Source organism: Anolis sagrei, chromosome 5 (assembly GCF_037176765.1).
Source record: "Anolis sagrei isolate rAnoSag1 chromosome 5, rAnoSag1.mat, whole genome shotgun sequence".
Classification (NCBI taxonomy): Eukaryota; Metazoa; Chordata; class Lepidosauria; order Squamata; family Dactyloidae; genus Anolis; species Anolis sagrei.
The window spans coordinates 23,614,496-23,635,571 of record NC_090025.1 but is presented as its reverse complement, the minus strand read 5'-3'; the positions used below and the strand labels follow the sequence as shown (position 1 = coordinate 23,635,571).

General features: G+C 39.7%; 1 protein-coding gene across 7 annotated transcripts in view; it reads right to left on the bottom strand.

The window, feature by feature from the left end:
- Positions 1–20,523, bottom strand: part of PDLIM5 (PDZ and LIM domain 5) — a 140,297-nt gene extending 119,774 nt beyond the window's left edge. For all 7 annotated transcript variants that reach the window (XM_067468596.1, XM_067468597.1, XM_067468598.1 and 4 more), the window contains exons 1-2: positions 20,419–20,523; positions 15,530–15,660 (exon numbers count right to left, since the gene is read on the bottom strand). In XM_067468596.1, the coding sequence (XP_067324697.1) occupies positions 15,530–15,625 (96 nt within the window). In that variant the 5' untranslated portion in view covers positions 15,626–15,660; positions 20,419–20,523. The remainder of the gene's footprint in view (positions 1–15,529; positions 15,661–20,418) is intronic.
- Positions 20,524–21,076: the final 553 nt, after the last annotated feature.

Here is a 21,076-nt window from a genome sequence, read left to right as displayed (position 1 = left end):
GGGGAGCCAAGGGAAAGAAAGAATTCAAAACTACAATAGCTCTTAGGAAACTTTCCCCATGGCTGTTAAAGAAGAAGACAGGCATGCCTCTTTAAAGTTCCATACACAAGCAGCTGCACAATTAACAGTTTGAAGCACACTAGTATTTAACCAGAACTTGGAAAAGAAGGGTAGAATCAGGGCTTCTGAGAATCACAGTCCAAAACATCTGTAGTCAAATCTTTTCAGTGTTGCAATTATCAACCAGCCATTTTTCTACTTATAAAATGGCACTCAATTTACTGCTTTTTTAATTACTTCATACATAATATTTCTGTGGAAATCAGCCATGATGCTTGAATGTGTACTTTGCAAATTGGAAGTATTGTGGTGCTACAGTATATCCAAAGAAATGCAAAGGGTTCTTGTGAGGGATATAAATTGATGGAATAAGTTTTTGTAGACTAAATCTACTTCATCAGATGCAGATTTATTCTTATGTATCTGATGCTTATGCTACAACTTCTTCCCTGTCTCAAAGGTGCTACAAGAACCTTTTGCATACTCATTCAGACTAACATAGCTATGCCTTTCTATTATGTATCCAAGGATATTCATGACCCAGGCTTCAAAGAATGCATGTTCATAGTGAAGCCTATAAAGCTGTCTCAGCTGCCCAAATTGTTGCTTAAAGGTAAAGGTTTTCTCCTGACATTAAGTCCAGTCATGTCCGACTCTGGGAGTTGATGCTCATCTCCATTTCTAAGCCAAAGAGCCAGCATTGTCCATAGACACCTCCAAGGTCATGTGGCCAGCATGACTGCATGAAGCACTGTTACCTTCCTGCCAGAGTGGTACCTATTGATCTACTCACATCTGCATGTTTTCAAACTGCTAGGTTGGCAGAAGCTGGGGCTGACAGCAGGAGCTCATGCTGCTCTCCAGATTCGAACCTGCGACCTTTCGGTCAACAAGTTTAACAGCTCAGCACTTTAACCCACTGCGCCACCGGGGGCTATGAGGCTTACATAGTAATATTTTTCAGGCTATCTGATGTGGAGGACAAGGAAATTTTCTTTCCAATATACTAGGGCCAGATACCATGTTTCTGCCTGTTGGCTAAAACAAACATGGTAGAGGAGCAGGGCCTTCTCAGTGGCGGCCCCCCGCCTGTGGAACTCACTCCCCGGGGAGATCAGATCGGCGACTTCCCTTCTAGCATTTAGGAAAAAACTAAAGACCTGGATGTGGGACCAAGCTTTTGGTCACTCTGACAACTAACTCAAGGACCTGGCGATAGACAAGGACAAACGGAACAGAATGGATGTATGGACTCTGATATATGGACTCTGACATGAGATTGTTTTAGGATTTATGATTTTATTATGTATTGATGTTTTAATCTAATTGCTGAATTGTTATATTTTTGGATTACTTGTTGTGTGTCTGGGCATCTAATTGTGCCCTCCCTGTAAGCCGCCCTGAGTCCCCCTCGGGGTGAGAAGGGCGGGGTATAAGTGAAATAAATAAATAAATAAATAAATAAATAAATAAATCTGGCCCTAGTATATTTTCCTCGCTAGAAATTCACCAGGTATCAGCAGCTTGTGGACCAGCAGTGAGCCAAGCAGAACAATTTTATGTAGCACTGACATATAGCACAGTACATCTTTTAGATGAAGGTATTAATTTGGGATGACAGAAATGGAGGAAAAATATGGATCATTCATATACTCCCCACCTCCTTTCTCTCTATATATATCACATACATGAAACTTTGCCTTTTTTTAAATAATAAAAAACCCCTGAATGTATAACTTGTGTGCAAGTGTTTCCTTGGAAGCTGCAGCTGATGCTAGAGAATTTATCTGAAATGACTGCCTGATGACAAATGTTCTGTTTGTTCAAAAGCAAACTTGTGTACACAAAATAATGCCCAGCCAATATATGTTTTGTGTGTGGGTTGTTCTCACTTCAACTCTTCCCAGAGTCTAGCCATAGGAAAGTGAAAGTAGTTAATACACAGAAGCTTAGCTCTGGGGGCAGGGAAGTGTTTCTGCCTGAGAAGGTCACAATCAACCACATTAATTTATTTTTAGTGTGGTTTTCTGTATGCACACTCATATCTTCTGTTTCAGAAAGTATTTTACTTTCAGAAAGATGCTGACCACACCACCTTATCAGATTGGCAGCTATTGTTTACATGACACTGACTTTTGAATAACCCCACATTAAAACAATATGTAGCTTTCTGTTATCCAGAAAAAAACTTAAGGGAACATATATACAACTGTACACCTTTTGAAAAAGAAGGTCTTTGCAATTGAACTCAAACCTCAAGCAGGTTCATGTGGATGAAGCAATTCCTGTGAGAGGATGGTTTTACAGTCTTCTGAAGGCAAATGCAGGACTTTGGATTGAGCCAAAAATAAGCTGGAAATCAAACACAGTTGCAACTCCACATTGCTTCACTGATTTGTCTTCCAAATACAGCAAACAAAACAGGATCAACCCATGTATTAAACATGAGCTTAAAAATAGCAATATATTAACCTGAATATCAGGTCTACGGCAGATTGTTTTGTCATAGATTCAGCACTAAGTTTTAGTCCAATGATCCACCTAATGTAACATATTCCTTGAGCAGTATCTAAAAGATTACTTCTGGAAAGTTCACATACTGCATTTTAGTTACTGATAGTTACAGTTGTAATATTGCCTCTGAACAGGGGAATTAATACAATGACCCAATATGTAAAGGATTTCCCAATCTTAAATTAAATCATCTTAGTTTCTCCTTCTAACAACCAATACATCTTTTATAAACTCAGATCGGAAGTACCAGTAGTTCAACAAGTAGCTCCTAAGAACCCCCGGTGGCACAATGCAGGACTGAAGACCAACAGGTTGCAGCTTCGAATCTGGGAAGAGCACGGATGAGCTCCCTCTGTCAGCTACAGCTCCCCATGTGGGGACATGAGAGAAGCCTACCACAAGGATGGTAAAGCATCAAAACACCTGGGCATCCCCTGGGCAATATCTTTGCAGACGGCCAATTCTTTCACACCAGAAGCAACTTACAGTTTTCTCAAGTTGCTCCTGACACAACAACAATGACAACAACAACTAGCTTCCAGATTTGAAACTTCAGAGTAGACTGTCTTAAATACCGTCCTTCTCTCAAAGTTCTTCTCTTTTCTACTACTCTTCAGGCAAAAAGTTGCATTATATGTTCCAAATACTCAGTAGTACTCAGCTTTGAAGGATTCACCATCAAGAAGGTACATTTTCCTACATACAACATAATGTGAACAGCACCACAACAGTGTCAACCTGACTTCAATAAATATCTTTACCATCTTGAGAACACAATTATAGGTAAAACTGAAACTGTAGTGGTACTATTGATATTGTGCAGTATATGGGGAAATTGAACTCTTTGATGGTGATCCTTTCTCTTAAATAAGTAACTATCTTTAATAGGCCTGGGTAACAACGGAAAAATTTGTTTCTAAAATCAATTCATTTTTTGGGGGTTTTTGCGTTTCGATATTTAAAAGAATTCCAAATTTTTTTTAAAAAAAAGTTCGATATTTACGAAATTTTGTAAATGGTAAAAAAAATTTCAAAACAATAACGAAACAATAACGAATCGATTCGTTAATGGCGGACGCGACCGCGCAATATGCTAAAAAACCTCCAAAATGGGACAGGGGGAACTTCTGAAGCTTCCCTCTCCCTCTGTTGTTGACTGTTGGTGTGATATTATAATTTTTTTTCACTAATTAAACAAAAAACAACTATAAAACTTGCCCCAGACATGCAGAAATAATAACGAAATGACCTCAAACCAATAACGAAACGAACACATAACGAAATACGAAGCATTTACGAAACGAATTGAAAAATTCGTTTCGTTTTTAAGCTGCTCCAGAATGGTTCGTTATCGCTTCGTTAACAAAAAAATAACGAATTTTAACGAATTACGAATTAACGAAACGAAACCGCCCAGCCCTAATCTTTAACACTTGAGAATACAGACATAGATGGAGATCAAGAGAGAGATAAAGTAGTATAGGGCTTCTCCTGGTGTGGTTTTCCATTCTTTTTAAGCATTACCCAAAACTGTAGGCATGAAACTATTTCCTGCCTATAATACCTGAAAGCAACAATACTGTAATATCAGTTTACAATTATGTATCAAGGCAATAGTTAGGGCTTCTACTAACAAGCACTTATTTTTCTTGGCATACTATGTTTTCCATCAGAATCAAAATGTGATTCTTCCCAGAAAGCACAACTCTGTTCCAAACAGCTAATGCTCCAACCTCTTTAAATAGAGTGCTTCCTCTAATTTCATCCAAAATAACAAAAATGCAAACCACTACTATTTCTCTCTCATGTTCAGCTCAGAGACAGTTTTACAAAATACCAAAAAAGGAAATGTCTTTTTGTTAGATAGCAGTCTGCTACTTAACTAGGCTTGGACTAAGTACACGCTATAAGAAGGAAAATGCTGCCAAAGCCATTTGGAATTTCTGCACCATACTGACAAATCTGGAAATGATTATCACAACCTCACTTTGCTTAATAGGTCACAATCTTCTCCAGAAGACTGAAATGTCTGTCACAGATGCTGCAATCACCAAAGAATCTACACTATGTTAAATGAAAGACCAATCAAAATAATCATGCTTCTGGGACACCCCAATCTGCAATTGCCTAAATAGCTGCATACCAAGGAAATAGTGTACAGTTTCCACTGTGCAATGGAATGGTTGTTTTGTACATGTGTCAATGAAAGGAATTTTGGGGCACATCCTTTTGCTGTTTATTTAGGCACTTGGCAGACAGCAAAGTATCTTGGGACAGCCTTATGTATACTATGAAACGATTTTCATTAGCAGAAAGGAGCAAGGCATATGCTCTGAATCATAGGTGGAAACCTTTGGAGATGGAGAAAGTTAGATATGGCTATTTAGTTAATACTATTTTGAATGTTTTTACCTATTATGTAATTGTCGTGTTTTACTATGTTTTATATATGTGGGCATCAAATTGTTGCCATCTGTAAGCCGCCCTAGTCCCCCCCTTCAGGGGTTGAGAAGAACAGGGTACAAATGTTTGAAATAAATAAATAAATAATATGATTTGACGAGAAGACACAAGGAGACAGAACCAGGGAAGCAGAAATTTAAGTCGCCCACTACCTGTTTTGAGGCCAGGGTTGCCTAAGACAATTTTAAGCTTTGATACTCCATCACTATTGGGACTCACACACAAAAGCACCATTAGCAAAAAAAAGGCAGCAAGCGGAATTACTGCACCAATTGTTGATACCATGTTCTGATCTGCTACATGATCCAGATGTAAAGTCCACAAAGGAACAAAATTACAAAAATTACATTGGCTGCTGATGACGCAATCACTTGCTTTCTCTATAATAGTAACACGAGGGGGTTATTTAGCAAAGGATGGACATCGACAACACTGCAGCACTTGCTTCCATTTGATATAGTCTCAGATATGGTAGATTCAGAGGCTCAAGAAAACAAAGCCCTAAATCTATTCATAGGGTAATATAATAGGTGGAATTGCACAGATCGGTGTTAACAATTTTCAAGATCTCATTGAGGAACACTTGTCCAGGGAATACAGGAGACAATAATCAAAAGATCCCTACCTCCTTTAAATATAAACATGTATTGAATTGTCTCGTGTTATGCTTCTATGCTGAATGGGAAGATGTGTGGTCTGAACAAGAGAACAGTTCATGTTACCTTCTTGGGTTGAATCCTCCTGCCTGGTCAAAATATGGGTTACCTCTGCCTGCAATCCATGTGGATAAACAATGTTGTGCCACATTGTAGAACCATCTAAGTATTCTTTCTTGTATTAATTGATCTCTGTGTAATCCTTTATTAGTGTCAACATATTTCTTTCCACTTCAAACACTCTTCAGTGTTCCAGGAGCAATCAGTTTGACAAATGGTAATTTTTAAAAAAGATCTCAAAGGAAACTCCAAAACAAAGGTCTCTGTTGATTTGGGATTAACATGAGCCACTCAGAAATTAACTGTTGCTTTCTTTTTGACTTCAGTCATTGTTTTATTGTATAGCTTGTCCACATTGTTGTATTCTGCACTGCCCTCCACACATTGTATGCTTGTGTGTATGTATTATCACTTGCTAAGCTATAATTTAAAAGCCATGACAACATATGAATGCTTGAACTTCTAAAATGCTATCTGACCATTAGGCCTTTCAGCAGTAGGAATTCTTAGGAGACTGGTCGTGAAGCATTCTATTTTCACTACCTGACATGATTTGCTAATGATTTTTTGTATATTCTAAGAGTGTTGCCAAACAGATGATAGAAAATGGAGAAGATTAATTCCCTCAATCCCCATCTGTAGTTATGGGAGAAATAAGCTGCTATGTAAGCCAAGAAAACATACGTTTAAAAGGTATTTGGGTTGAGTGTTTGCTTTAGTGCTTGAGCGTAACATGCACAGAGAATTATGCAGTAAAAATCATGGGCTCTTGCTGAGCTTAAATCTACATTAATAGAACAGCTAGAAAATGAAAACCAGGCCAGAAGCAATTATCTGGACAAGACACAGGTATCTGAGAGGTGGCAAACTTATCGGTGGTTGTTATTTTATATCTTCAAGTACTTTCTGATTTATAGTGAGCCTAGTTGGCTCTCTGGGGGTTTCCTTGCAAAGATTTCTGTAGAGGTTGAGAGTGCGGCTTGCCCAAGGGCAGCCAATGGGATTTCAAGGCCAAGTGGAGATTTGAACATTTGTTTCTGGCATCATAGCCCAACACTGAAACCACTATGCAACACTGGCTCATGAGAAGTAATCAGGCTAAAAGAACAATAATAAAAGAAAGGTGTGTCTCTGCTACCTACAGACACCAGTTCTGGGCAAGTTTCCTTCTGTTCTAAACCTTCTCACTAACCAGAACAGTGGTTCTCAACCTGTGGGTCCCCAGTTGTTTTGGTCTACAACTCCCAGAAATCCCAGGAGCTGAAGGCCAAAACATCTGGGGACCCACAGGTTGAGAACCACTGAATTAGAACAACTTCACTTCTGTTGTCCTCCTGGAAGAAGAGCAGGAGGATTTGGGGCAATTCTCTCTTCTCCCACTATTCCTCCACCCAATTATTACGCATTGTTCAGGACTATCCACAAACCAATGACAAAGCCCTGTGTGTGTGTGTGTGTGTGTGTGTGTGTGTGTTTGTGTGAGGGAGGGAGGGAGGGAGGGAGGGAGGGAGGGAGGGAGGGAGGGAGAGAGAGAGAGGAGGTTATTTTCTGGTTACCTTGAGTTGATTTATCTTAGGATCTAGTGCACTATGATAGAATTGTAGGAATACAATAGAAAAAAGAAAAACAACAGTACAATTAAAAGAAGGGCTGAAAAACATTAAATGCCTATGCAACACTTTTCAAGCTACAGTCCTGACACCTGAAAATTTTTGCAGAGTTTTACCAGCTGTCAAATTCCAGAGTAGTGCAGCAAACTCAGTAAGACATGGAGCATGTTTACTTGTAGCATGTGTCAACCTAAGCATTAGAGGTGCCAGGAAATAAATTCTAATGAGTTAGGGTGGAATATCAGGCGATGCAAAAGATAGTGCATAGGTGTGTCATTGCATTGCAGATCAGCAATACAGACTCCAGTCAATAAAAGAAATCAGCCAGCATGGGTGTAACCCACTCCTGACAAGAAGCCAAGTTGTACATTGAAATGATATATCATGTATAAGATGTAAGACAGAAGACTACACTCTTGCCTAATATAGACAATCCTAGTAAATCCAAATACATTCACATGCAGCCAGCTTTTAAAAAAAAAACCTATAGCCTCCCCACCACCACAGATACCAGACAAAACAATTTAAACTGATTGCATGCACCCATTTATGGCCTTAACCAAAAAAGGGCTGATGCATTCCCAGAGTTCAGAAGTCAGCTATGAAAAACATTTTATTTGGGCAAGGAAATACCAATTTTCCCACTATTTTAAGCACAGAAAAGATAATCTTCTGTCAAGCATTCCCATTTATGGATAGCAGGATAGCATCAAGATTTCCCCCCTCTTTTTCTGTAAAGTTAGGAACCCATATTATCTCATGGCTCTCTTCCAAGAAAAACAAACAAACCCTTCAACACCATGTCTCCTCTCACAATGCCCTTAAAGATAACCATCTTTAAATGAATAATGAGAAAACAGTTTGACTAAAAATAGCTCATTAAAATGGTGGGGAGCGATGAACTGGAGCAACCAGCCCTCTGGGCTCTAAAAGAAAACAAGAAAAACAAGGTCTCATTCTTCATTGTTTATATTAAATAGAAGGCATTTGAAAGGGCCTTCCCAAAGGCGTATTTTGGACATTTTACAAACAGACTTTTTTCCCCTTCTTGACATGAAAAGCGAATTCAGCATGGGTGGCTTCTCATGCTGCATTTTGTATTATAGGTTGAGTCTCATTTGATTGTTATAGGTTGAGTCTCTTCTTAAAATATACATAGAAGCTGCAAAGAGGAAGAGACTGGATACCTGTTTCCCTAGATGTCAAAGGGGGGGGGGGAGGGTGAAGGTGTGTATATAGACTATCCCATCTAAGAAGCATGTGAAAACAAATACCAGAGTTGTGGTTTCATTGGTGCAAGAAAAAAAAAATATTCTGTACCTGCAATTTTACTCATGTTGGAACCAGGTGCGTTATCTCTGCCTTCTGTCTATCATTTTGTCAAAAGATTAAGCATTTGCTGTAATGTTACTGATGTTTACCAGGTTAAGAAAGATTTTCAAAGGCATGTTGATGTGATATTGGCAATATTAGTCCCCTAAAAAGGGGCCTTATTCTGTCATCTTGGAGCAATCTTGCAAACTAATTCAACCTGAGAAGTCAGCCATAGCAGAGCACCTGAGGAACCAACCTGGACACAACATATTATTTGAGAACAGATAAATGCTGGACCACTCTAACAACCACCATGTCAGACTACACCGAGAAGCCACTGAAATCCACAAGCACATGGACAGTTTCAACAGAAAGGAGGAAACCATGATGAAGATGAACAGAATCTGGCTAGCAGTATTTAAAAACTCCAAAATCAGGACAGTAAATAAAGAACAACACTCAGAAAACTGGGGAATTCCTAACATGAAATAATCAGGGCCAGATAACACCCCCCCCCCCCAACCAAGGATTCCCACAGGCAGAAATCAACTAGTCTTCGAAGCTGCAAGGCCATTCAATGGTAATCAAGATGGCCTCAAGCAGACTACAGTTCTTTCTCTCACCCTGGACATTTCACATATATATAAAACTGAATTGTCTAGGTTCCAACAGACATTCACAACCTCTGAGGATGCCCGCCATAGATGTGGGCAAAACGTCAGGAGAAAATGCTTCTGGAACATGGCTATATAGTCTAGAAAACTCACAGAAACTCAATCGTGCAAAACATGCAACCTTTTCAAGCTGGAGAAGAGAAGTTTGCCTAAAGTCAGATCATGTCTCCAATCCAAATCTTTCCATAGGGTTACATCTTGATGATTTTAATAAGGCAATTTTAAACAGGACAGAACACCATAAGGCACATCTCTACACAAATGGCTTACAGACATGGCTGCTCTTAGCCAAGTATTACATTGGGGAGTTTGGGATTTTTTAAAAAAATTACAATGCAGCTACAATTTGGACTGCTGGAACTTGCCAAAACACAGTATTGCAACTTTATGAACACTAAAGGAATGGAAAAGACACATACCGGTATTCCCATCCTTTTAAAGAAGGGGCTTAATGATTGACTTTTTCCACAATCAATTTATGCACGAGTGCATTATTAATTCCAGAATTCATAAGCTAATGAATAACAAGAATATGAGAAACAGAAGTGTCCACATATTTAGCTCCTTAACAAAAATCAGCACCAACTGATGCCATTAAATGGAAAGAAACTAATTAAATAGGGGAGAAAACCTGTACTTCAGTACTATTCGTTTTTCTAAAAGAGAGGGAATTGGTCTATTCAGTCTTTTTCATTATTTCAAAGACCTATGTATTCCATTTATTTTTATAAACATAAACCCCCTTTAAGCTGTTTAAGATAATATTTTTAAAAGATAATTTGACCTTTGTAATGCTATTAAATCTTGCTGTTTCCCGTCAGTTCAGCTGCATTCTGCTCAATAAAGCTCCTTGCTGCTATAAACCAATCAATAAATCTAATGCTGGAAAGATTTAGGCTAATGCAGCATACTGATGTGCTGTATTTGGAGGTGGGGGTAGAAGCTAAGTGTGCACAGACAGGGCTTCATTTGTTGCTCTGAGTGAAGCAGCTGCCACTTCTAAAGACACAGAGACCATTTTTAAAAACCAGATTTCACAAGGCCTAGGGACAGATGGGGCTATATGTTGCTGTTGGGAAGAGCAGAAGAGATAATTTAGCACCATCTTCCACATGTCTGTTCACTGGTCTGAATGAATTCACTTGGGATTATTCTTTCATTAAGGTAATATGTAAACTACACATACAAAATACTGTGTCCAAAGTCTACATGTTCCATGTGTGAATGAGAGAGGGAAAGGGAAAATGGAAGGCATGCAAAAGAAAAGGAAGAACAGACTCAAGATTTTATATTATCAAAGGATTTACAAAAGTACAGATCTCTGTTCACGCATTTATATCTTAAAAGAGAAGACTCAAACTTTCAGCAGTTAAATTGTTCATGGAGGAAATCACTTAGTGCTAAATCACAAATTTGGAAGAGATTGCAAAGGTCAACCAGACCAACTCCTTGTGATCCATGAATACATAACTAAAGCACTGCTGAGAGATGGTCATCCAACTTCTGCTTACAACAGTGTTCCCCATCTGTGGGCCGTGACCCAGCAGTGAACCATGAGAACGAAAATCTGGTCCATGAACCTCCTTCCTCTTTTTTATTTATTTAATTAATTTATGCTCTTTTCTGTAGAGCTGACCAGCCCTGCCCCTTTTGGTACTAATGTTGGTAAGTGGTCCCTGGTCAAAGTGGCCCCTGGTCAAAGTGGACTGTAGGCAAGGTGGGCGCCGGTCATAGTGGACTGTGGTCAAGGTGGGCCCCAGTCAAGTGGTCTCTGGTCAAAGTAGGCCCTGGTCAAAAAAGGTTGGAAACCACTGGCTTACAGAGTTCTCTTCACTGAAGAAGTTCTTCCCAATGTTAAGTGGAATCTCTCCTTGATTATGGGAGATATGTATTGTAAAGGGAAACAAAATGAATTCAAGTTCTGAGGTGGAGAAATGCAGGGAAACATTTCTCCAGATCTCCCCTTATGTGTTCAATTTACTTGACAAATATAGTAGCTTGTGTGTTCTACAGAATGCTGGTAGAACAGGATTTGAATCCTTGCTTGACCATGGAAACCAACTATCTCTGTCTCAGAGAAAGGCAAAGGCAAACCTCCTCTGAACAAATTCTTCCAATACACCATCTCTATGATAGATTCACCTTAGGATCATCATAAGTAAAAAATGTTGTGTGTCATCATAAGGGAGAAATAAGAAGTTGTATGTATGATAATGTTTAAACACAGCTGTTTCCTTCTTATCCAACACAAAAAGGCTAAATAATTAACTAAAAAGAAAGTAATGTGACTCCATATTCTATGGTTGCTTTGAGTGGAAATCATTTATTTCCATAGTTCACTGTTGTCCATGGTTTCTGTTTCCACAGTAAGTTCAAGAACGTATCCCACTGTGAACACAGAAGGCTTATTGCATATGGCTGACGTTTTGGTACTCAGTAATTTCCTTTGAGATCTATACAGCGATGGAGCTGAAACATCTAACTAATGGGGGCATGGTGAGGCAAGAAATTATCTAATTTTTTTTTCATCCTCCCCAATAATTTCATCTGTTATTGTTAATTATGTGTATCTTCAAATCTTTTTTGATTTATGGTGACTAAGCCGACTATCACAGATTTTTTTGGAAAAAATTGTTCAGAGGGGGTTGCATTTACCCTCCTATGGTTGAGAAAGTGTGACTTGCCCAAGATCACCAACTGGTTTTATGTGGCTAAATAGGGATTCAAATTCTGTCCTACCCGTGTCCCAGCCAGACGCCCAACCATCATACTAACCACCACTTCAAGAGGATTGGTTAGTAATCAGAATAAATACTCTCTTTAAAAAGTCTGGTCTAGAAACATTGTGCATTTGTTGAAGATCTATGATGGCATGCAATGTCATTTATATTTTAAACATTCTTTTGAGAATATACCATTTTATTCCTTGGTATGTTTATATTGCATTATGTAGCTTCTAAGCCTCTCTCTTCCTTCCTTTCTTCTTTCCTCTCTGTATTTTACCAAACTTCTTCCAGCCCAGATGTTACTAATTACATCAAAAACAACCCCACAAGCCTTGTAGATCTTATCCTATGTCTCCAAGTGATCCAGCCTCTTCCTTGCACTCTACAGTGAGCTGAAAATAGCAGGCTTACTATGGAAAGTGTGGAAGTAAAGTGCCACAACATTTTTAATAAAGTTGCATAGCATGCAATTAGCGCAGATCAAAGCTTCTTGCTGTCCCTACTCATTGGAGCATACTTTGCCCTAAATCCCAAAAGTGAAATCATTATTTCCACTTCAAATAAGTAGTTATGAACTCTACTAAATTTGTTGGCGCAAGGCAGATGCATTCTCATGAAAGGAACTTTCTTTGGGCAGTTGCTGAATGTGACATTTGCTTTTATGGAGGCTCTCGCCAAGAATAAATCCATTAGAAGGTAGTTTCTATTTAGCAACTGTTTTTAAAGTGCTGTTCAAAAGTATTTTTAAACTTACCTTGCATGCAGCAGTGTTGTGATGCCAGCCCACAATACAAAGGCCATAAAAATAACTCTCTCTTCACAGTCCAGAACGAATTGCATGCATGACTGCCCCAAACCCAAGAAGGTCACAACAGACAGCAGGACTTTTGTAAAGGGCACATAAACAGCTCTGCTCCTTTGTTCATGCATTTCTTTATCAGCATTTAATTAGCTGAAACCTCTGGCAATACTTAGAAGAGAAGATTGCTGCACTGTACTCTCCGTCCCATTGTATCAACAACACAACATCATGTCCTTCTATTATCAGAGAAGCAATTGATCAACATACCAGCATGAAGGACACTAATTCCAGACCAAAATGCACACCATACAAAGGGATGTATGCTAGTCATTACCTAAAACCTAAATGGGGTGTAGAGGTTATATTAATAACATAATGACAGGAGACTACTGAATCCTACTATTAACAAAGAGAGAGAATGGGTTCAGTGCAGCTCATTTTTCAAAGATAGGCTGTGTGACAAAAATTCCCAACAGGTTATAGACTGAGCTGAGAACCTCAAAATCAAAAAGATATTATATAAGTGGAAGTCTGAGGGCACTTCCACACAGCCCTTTATCCCAGAATATCAAAGCAGAAAATCCCACAGTCTCTGCTTTGAACTGGATTATCTGAGTCCGCACTCAGATAACATGGGATTTTCTGCCTTGTTATTCTGTGAGATAGGGCTGTGTGGAAGGGTCCTGAGAATCTGTAGTGCTAGGAACTACTATTTATTCTAGATTAATTTGGAGATCATCACATTTATGTTATTTTTGCAATGTAAATGGGAGAGGTTTAAAATAATATCCAAAGTTCATAAGCATTCTATGCAGAGTAGTACAAATCACTACAATATTAGCAGTTTTAAGCTTTACTTTTTGCAAAGTTTTAAGCTATTCTAGGCAACAAAAATCTGCCCTAATTCTTAAAAAGTGTGAACATAAGCTCCCAGTATGTTCAAAAGAAAAATCAAGGGCACAAGTAAGCTTTGTACTAATAAATATTCACCCATCTGTCCTCCTATAGCTATCCATAAAAAGGGACTAAAGACCTGTCCTATCCATCTTTGAAGATACAATATAGCCCTGACAGCACTTCTGGGCATCCACACAGCTGTGTGTTCAGTCTACTGACATGTGGGTTTTTGCAAAAGTTAATGTTAGGGAACCTCTAAACTGACCTTCTTAACTAATGAACTGGCATCATTTCTCATATTTTACAACCACCCAACCACACTGTAATTTCTTTGAGTTGAATTCATCTTAAAGCTCTGCATATTCTTTGAATTCTAAGCAGCGAAATAAACCAATGTATAACTAGTTCACTATACAGGATTGGAGGCTCTATTAATAAAAACCCAAATGTTTCTTGACTCAAGGAAGCTACAGATGCAAAATATGTAAAGTTCAGGCGCAATAATAGAAGAATCCAAGATAATGTATACCTTTTTGTTTTTCATGGAAACAAACTGCAAAAAGAGGTATGCTAGACTGAAATAGTAACAGGAAGCTATGTTCTGGGTTAGGAAACCACAGAACTATCCTATCATGAGGCACATTCATTTTCCTCATCCCAAGCAACAGAGCAATTCCCACAACAATTTTTTTTTTCTGTAAGGACCAGTGTAAGAGAGGAAATGATGCAAGGCACCATTAGCACCCAACAAATTAGATTACGGACCCCACTGTTGCAGCAGTTTCCTCTTCATATTTTGCTGAAGGCATTTCCCCTTACAGAGATCAGAGGTTGTGTTGAACCAAGGCTCTGGTTATAGTTTTTTTTGCAATATTGGGACTATAGTGTCCTTTATGACAGTACTTTCCAAACTATCTCATGTGTGGGATCAGCAATTATTGTTTTCTAATATCTCATAACACAGGCAATCCCCAAGTTGCAAACAAGATAGGTTCTATAAGTTTGTTCTTAAGTTGAATTTGCATGTATGTCATAACAGATACATTTTATAAGTGTAACTCCAGCTAAATATATATTTCACTTCACTTTCTGTCCCTGTGATCATTGGATTTTGAAAAAAAAAGGCTTGTTTTGGAAACAACGATTGATGAGAAAGCTTCAGTTGAGTTTTCAAGACTGATTTCCTTTCTCGGGGCTATATTTCTCTCACTTCCTGTTGACTTTCCATCATTTGTAACTATGAGTTATTTGTAACTTGAGGACTGCATGTACTGTACTTACATCCACTAACAATAAGTATTTCTCTCACCCACATCTGGCAACTAGTGGCTTGCAACCTGGGACAAGTCCATGGGCCACATCTTGATGAGCCATGTGCTAAAAGACACTAATTTAGATCAAACTATTATCTTGCTACATTGCAGTTCAAACTCACATGAAGAAAAACATATGCACCAATGAAATACAAGCCCTACTCTGCATATCAAAGTCATAGAAAAAACTTTTAATTAGTAACTATCTTAAAACATTTCAGATTTGGAGATCCCTGTTACCAGAGCAGGTGGGGCATTTCCCATACTCTCAAAACTCAGCTGGATTTTCAAGGTTAACCCAACAATGATGTATGTCTGTGCATGTTGTCAATTAGATCATGTTATTCATTTTCACTGGCTCCAGGCAGAACTCGATGTAGAAAATATCTTACAAAATGCATTTTGGATGGAGGAGGGGGGGGAAAGCAGCATTGGCTCACCCGAGAGATGGTCAGAGGCATGTTGAAGTCCTTGCCCCCTTGAAGCCTGAAACCCCAAGGGGCCGGCCCAACCAGAGATACGCTGTAATTGCTCATGGTGTTCACTCCAGGTCAAACCAGGAATGAGATATCTGTAAGGCAAGTTTAATGATTACTCAGGATACAGAACACACATACACAATAATTAGTTTGGCATAAAGTTAATAATGCCCCTCTTCTCAGCACTCTGTTCATGACAACCTTCAGGCCTTCCATTGCAACTTAGTGTTTAACTTCCACTTGAAGCTGATCATAAACTAGCACAGGAGGAGCTAGAGACTCAAAGAAATAACACTTTTTGGCATTTATCAGTACTCCAGTGTGATTCTATGAGGCACTAGAGGTCCTAGAGATTAATAGAGAGATGCAAGGTAAAAAACGGGAAAATATTTTCCCATTTTCACAGTGGCCCAGCATCCCTTACCCCAGCAAATGTGGAAGGGATAATGTTTTTTACATAACTGATGTTGCTGTTATTGGTAGAATAACTACATATTACATCAATTTAGTACATACAATAATATTAATGAAGAGTAGTCTTCCTTAATCAGTTTTTGAGTGGAGAATCAACATTTTTATAACCAATTAATTCAATGGATCTACTCAAGACCATCAACAGGCCATTCACATTATATGTGCCTACTGCAATTTGAAAAGTTACAATACACAGAACAAGGATAACTTTTCAATTCAGTCTTGCTGAATTCATTCTTGCCAAAAAGTACTGATCACACAAAAACTAATGTAACCCATGCCCATAATCTGAAAGTGAAATATTTCCGCAGGAAATTTCTTGAAACCGGGAAAAATGTCTTTGTTGTTGTCCAGTACTCGAACATCATATCAGATAAAATACTGTAATATTGCCTGAGTAGAAGCTGTCTTCTGTTTTAACTATTTGGAAAGACTTAGAGGTGCCACAGACTGTAACATGAAACCAAAGCATGGCATGAAAAGCACCTAAAATTTAAGGTGGAACTTCAGTTAGGCAAATGATGTGGTTATAGCCTACATGATGAATTATTTATTTGAAGCCTATTTGCTTTTCTGTACCTGAGAGAAAAGGCAAAGCTATACAACTGAAAGCACTGGGCATCTCAGCAAAAGTACGACAGTGCCTGACAGTGCCTGGAGCAACCTTTTGTTGAGAGGTGATAAGATGTCCTTCTATGTTTTCTGTCAGGCCATTATATGCTAATCAAGGTGGTCAGTTGAAACATTCACACCTAGCTTCTAGCAGACAAGAGTCCTTTGTCCCACCCTGGTCATTCCACAGATTTATAAACCCTTTTTCCTAGTTCCAACAGACCTCACTACCTCTGAGGATGCTTGCCATAGATGCAGGCGAAACGTCAGGAGAGAATGCATCTAGACCATGGCCATATAGCCCAAAAAACCTACAACAACCCATTGTATGGAATAATAAAAAGGAACTTTGAAAATTAAGTAAAATAAGCAAGAACTAGCCAAACTGCAAGATCTTGATTGTGGATCTTTTAGCCAGAATCACCTTCCTTTTCTTCTGTTCCATTGATCTTTCCTTGAGAACAATATCAGCTGCATTGGAAATTCACAAAGAAGCCCAACATGAATTTGACTTTAAATGCATTAAATTGTTGGAAAAAAAGACAAGTTGGGTACCACAATTTTTTGGCAGAAGTTGCACATTTAATTTTTTGTGAGTGATATGCTTGTTGTTTGTGCTATTATTCAAAGTATAAGAATCTCCTGTCTAGAAGGCAGGGGAAGAAATCTCTTTATAGGCTTCATTCTCATAAAGATCTTTTCTGTGGAAGTTCCTATTTTTCCATTTGGCACCTGCCCAGTTAATAAAAGTCTGGACAAGGAGGAGGAAATAGAACCACCAAACAATTCTTCACCTGTTTTGAATGTGGCTTATCACTCTAAAAAATCTCTACACTGCTTGCACCATTTCAAACTGAAAGGTTGCAAAACAGTTAATAGTCCTGCCGAGAAATGAAAATTTGCAGAGTAGGAGCCAGAAAGGTACAAAAAGGAGCCAACCTAATAGTCAGGGCTTCCCAGTTCTAAATAAAACAGTGGTTCCCAACTTCCTAATACCACAACTCCTTAATACAGTTCCTCATGTTATGGTGACTCCCAACCATAAAATTATTTTAGTTGCTACTTCATAACTGTCATTTTGCTACTGTTATCAATAGTAATGGAAATATCTGCTGTGCAGGATGTATTTTCATTCACTGGACCAAATTTGGCACAAATTCCCAATATGCCCATATTGGGGTTGGGGGATTGATGTTGTCATTTGGGAGTTGTAGTTGCTGGGATTTAAAGTCAACCTACAATCAAAAAGTATTCTGAACTCCACCAATGATGGAACTGAACCAAACTTAGCACACAGGACTCCCATGACTAACAGAAAATACTGAAATACCTGACCCCCAGGTTGAGAAATGCTGTAATAAAACAAAGCTGCACTTATTTTCTCTTTCTCAGTTCCTTAAATAATAAAAAGGGAAAGGGAAGGGACTCAGGTCGGCTCTAGGATGAGACTGTTTGTGCCTTTCCTCTTTAAAAGACTTTCTTGCTTTTAGGAGAAAGTGAAGTGTTGATGTGTGTGTATAAAATCAGAGAAGAAATGAATTCCAAACAGAACTCAAAAGAGGGTTAACTCAAGGTGGAAAATGAGAACACAGTGCTGTAGGGTTATTTCTTTCGACCCCTCCTTAAGTAAAGGTTAGAGCCAGCAAAAGCCAAACACTTTGATTACATGCAAAGGGGTCTTATAACCCCTTGGAGACTAAATGTGCATCCACACTGTGGAATGAATGCAGTCTGGCATCACTATAGCTGTCATGGCTCAGGGCTATATGCTCCTGGGAGTTGGGAGAGGGATCTGCTATAGACCTTGAAAAACTTTATAAAACTATGGTACAGCACCATGATTCCAGCATAATGAGCCATGGAAGTCAAACTGAATTCACTTGACTGTGTAGATCAGGCATGTGCAAACTTTGGCCCTCCAAATGTTTTGGACTTCAACTCCCACAATTCCTAACAGCCTCAGGACCCTTCCTTTTCTCCCTCAGCCACTTAAGCAGCTATACCCATGCCTGGTGTAAATGCACCCTGAGAGAAAGAAGATGATACAAGCGGAACAACCCTGTCTGAGAAGTTTGGCCCAATTCAAGTTCCAAAATCCAAAATACTCTAAAATCCACAATTGTCCACGTGATGCCTGCGAAAGCAACAACTTTGCTTTCTGGTGGTTCAATGCAAACAAACTTTGATTCATGCATAATTGCGTTTAAAAATATTGTGTGTAAAATGGCCTGCAGGCTACGTATATTAGGCATATATGAAATATAAATAAATGTTGTGTTTAGCTTTGGATCCCGTACTCCAACGAAAGCATTCCAATATCCAAAAATAAAACTCCAAAATTCAAAACACTCCCAGTCCCAAACATTTTAGATAAGGGATGTTGAACCTGCAGCAGAAGTTTTCCGCTAACTTTCCTCTCCAAAAACTTCTGCTATTAATTTCTTTCTCTGGTGGTGCATATGCTACACAGTAGAATGAATGCAGTTTGACAACCACTTGAGTTGCCCTGGCTCAATGCTACGGAACCCTGGGGATTTGAAGTTAGACATAGCACAGGCATGGACAAACTTCGGCCCTCCTGGTATTTAGAACTCCAACTCCCACAGTTTCTAACTGCTGGGTGTTATGAATTGTGGGAGTTGGAGTCCAAAACACCTGAAGAGCTGAAGTTTGCCCATGCCTGGCTGTAGCACAAACACTCTTTGGCAGAGGAAGCTAAAGACCTTGTAGAACAGTGTATCTCAACCTGAGGGTTGGGACCCCGGGGGGGGGGGGGGGTCACAAGGGTGTCACCAAAGACCATCAGAAAAAAATATTTTCTGTTGGTCATGGGGGTTCTGTGTGAGAAGTTTGGCCCAATTCAATCGTTGGTGAGGTTCAGCATGCTCTTTGATTGTATTCATCCCACCCAAATGTTAAGGTTTATTTTCCTCAAACTCCACCAGTGTTCACATTTGGGCACATTGAGTATTCGTGCCAAGTTTGGTCCAGATCAATCATGGTTTGAGTCCACAGTGCTCTCTGGATGTAGGTGAACTACAACTCCAAAATTCAAGGTGTGCCAAGATTGGTTCAATTCCATCCTTGGTGGAGTTCAGAATGCTTTTTGAGTGTGAGTTAACTATAAATCCCTGCAAATAAACTCCCAAGTGACAAAATCAATCCCCACCCCAACCCCACCAGCATTCAAATTTGGGGTATTGGGTATTTATGCCAAATTTGGCCCAGTGAATGAAAATACATCCTGCATATCAGATATTTACATTACGATTCATAAACAGTAGCAAAATGACAGTTATGAAGTAGCAATGAAAATATTCTTATGGTTGGGGGTCACCACAGCAGGAGGAACTGTATGAAGGGGTTGAGGCATTAGGAAGGTTGAGAAACACTGGCGTAGAACTATAGCTTCCACGGCCCCTTTGCCTTGAGCCACGGCAGTTAAGGAGGTCTGGAACTGGATTAGTTTTACAGTGCAGAGGCCCCCTCAGATCTTTGCAGGCTGCTCTCCCAGACTGTGGCTTTGATGACCCCTCGGAAGACGCTCTGCCTCTTACTTAACCTGCCAGCCCAGGACAGCAAAACGCCGGAGGAAAGTTTCCGAGGCGCCTCTTCTTCTGTCGGGAGCCCTTCTCCGCCTCCGCTCCAGCCTTTAGCCCAGAAGGAGGTTCGCTTTGACGGCCCGCGAAGCCCCTCTTTCTTTCCCTGCCAAGCCCCTTCCTTCCTCCCTCCCTTCCCTGCCTCCTCCCGCTTTGCCTGCTTACCGTCTCGGCACAGGACGCGGCTCCTTTTGCGCCTCAGAGCGCAAACTCCAAGCACACAGGGACTGGCCTTGGGCTCTTGTTTGCGCTTCCGCCCCTTTGCCTGGGCTCCTCCCCTGGGCAGCCAAGGAGGGAAGGGGAGGGAAGGGGAGGGAAGAGAGAAGAGAGAGAGAGAGAGAGAAGGGGAGACAGAGGGGAACCTTCCAGATGCGCCTTTGGAAGAAGCCAAGGCTCAGCAAGCATTCCCTGCCTTGCAAGACTATCCACACTGCAGAATAGGAGAACACTTTGATACCGCTTTAACTGTCAAATGCTTTTCTTTAAGGAAGTGAGAAAGAGGAAATGAGCAGACAGAATTAGAACTGATTATGGCAGGGATGGGCAACCTTTTGAGCTTGGTGTGTCAAAGTTCGCCAAAAAACTAAGCAAAACTAAGCATTCTCTTCCAGAGGAAAAAAAACAACCAATAATTTCACAATTTTTATAGTTTAAATAACAAAAATGGATAATTGTAATATATAACGGTCAGACCCGTAGCCAGGATTTCAATTCGGGGGGGGGGGGGGGCTGAGTTTTTTTCAGAGGGGGTTTCAGGGAGGGGGGCTGAGTCTGAGTGAAAGAGGGTCTAGCCTAGCAAACCTTTTGTATCATTACCCCAATA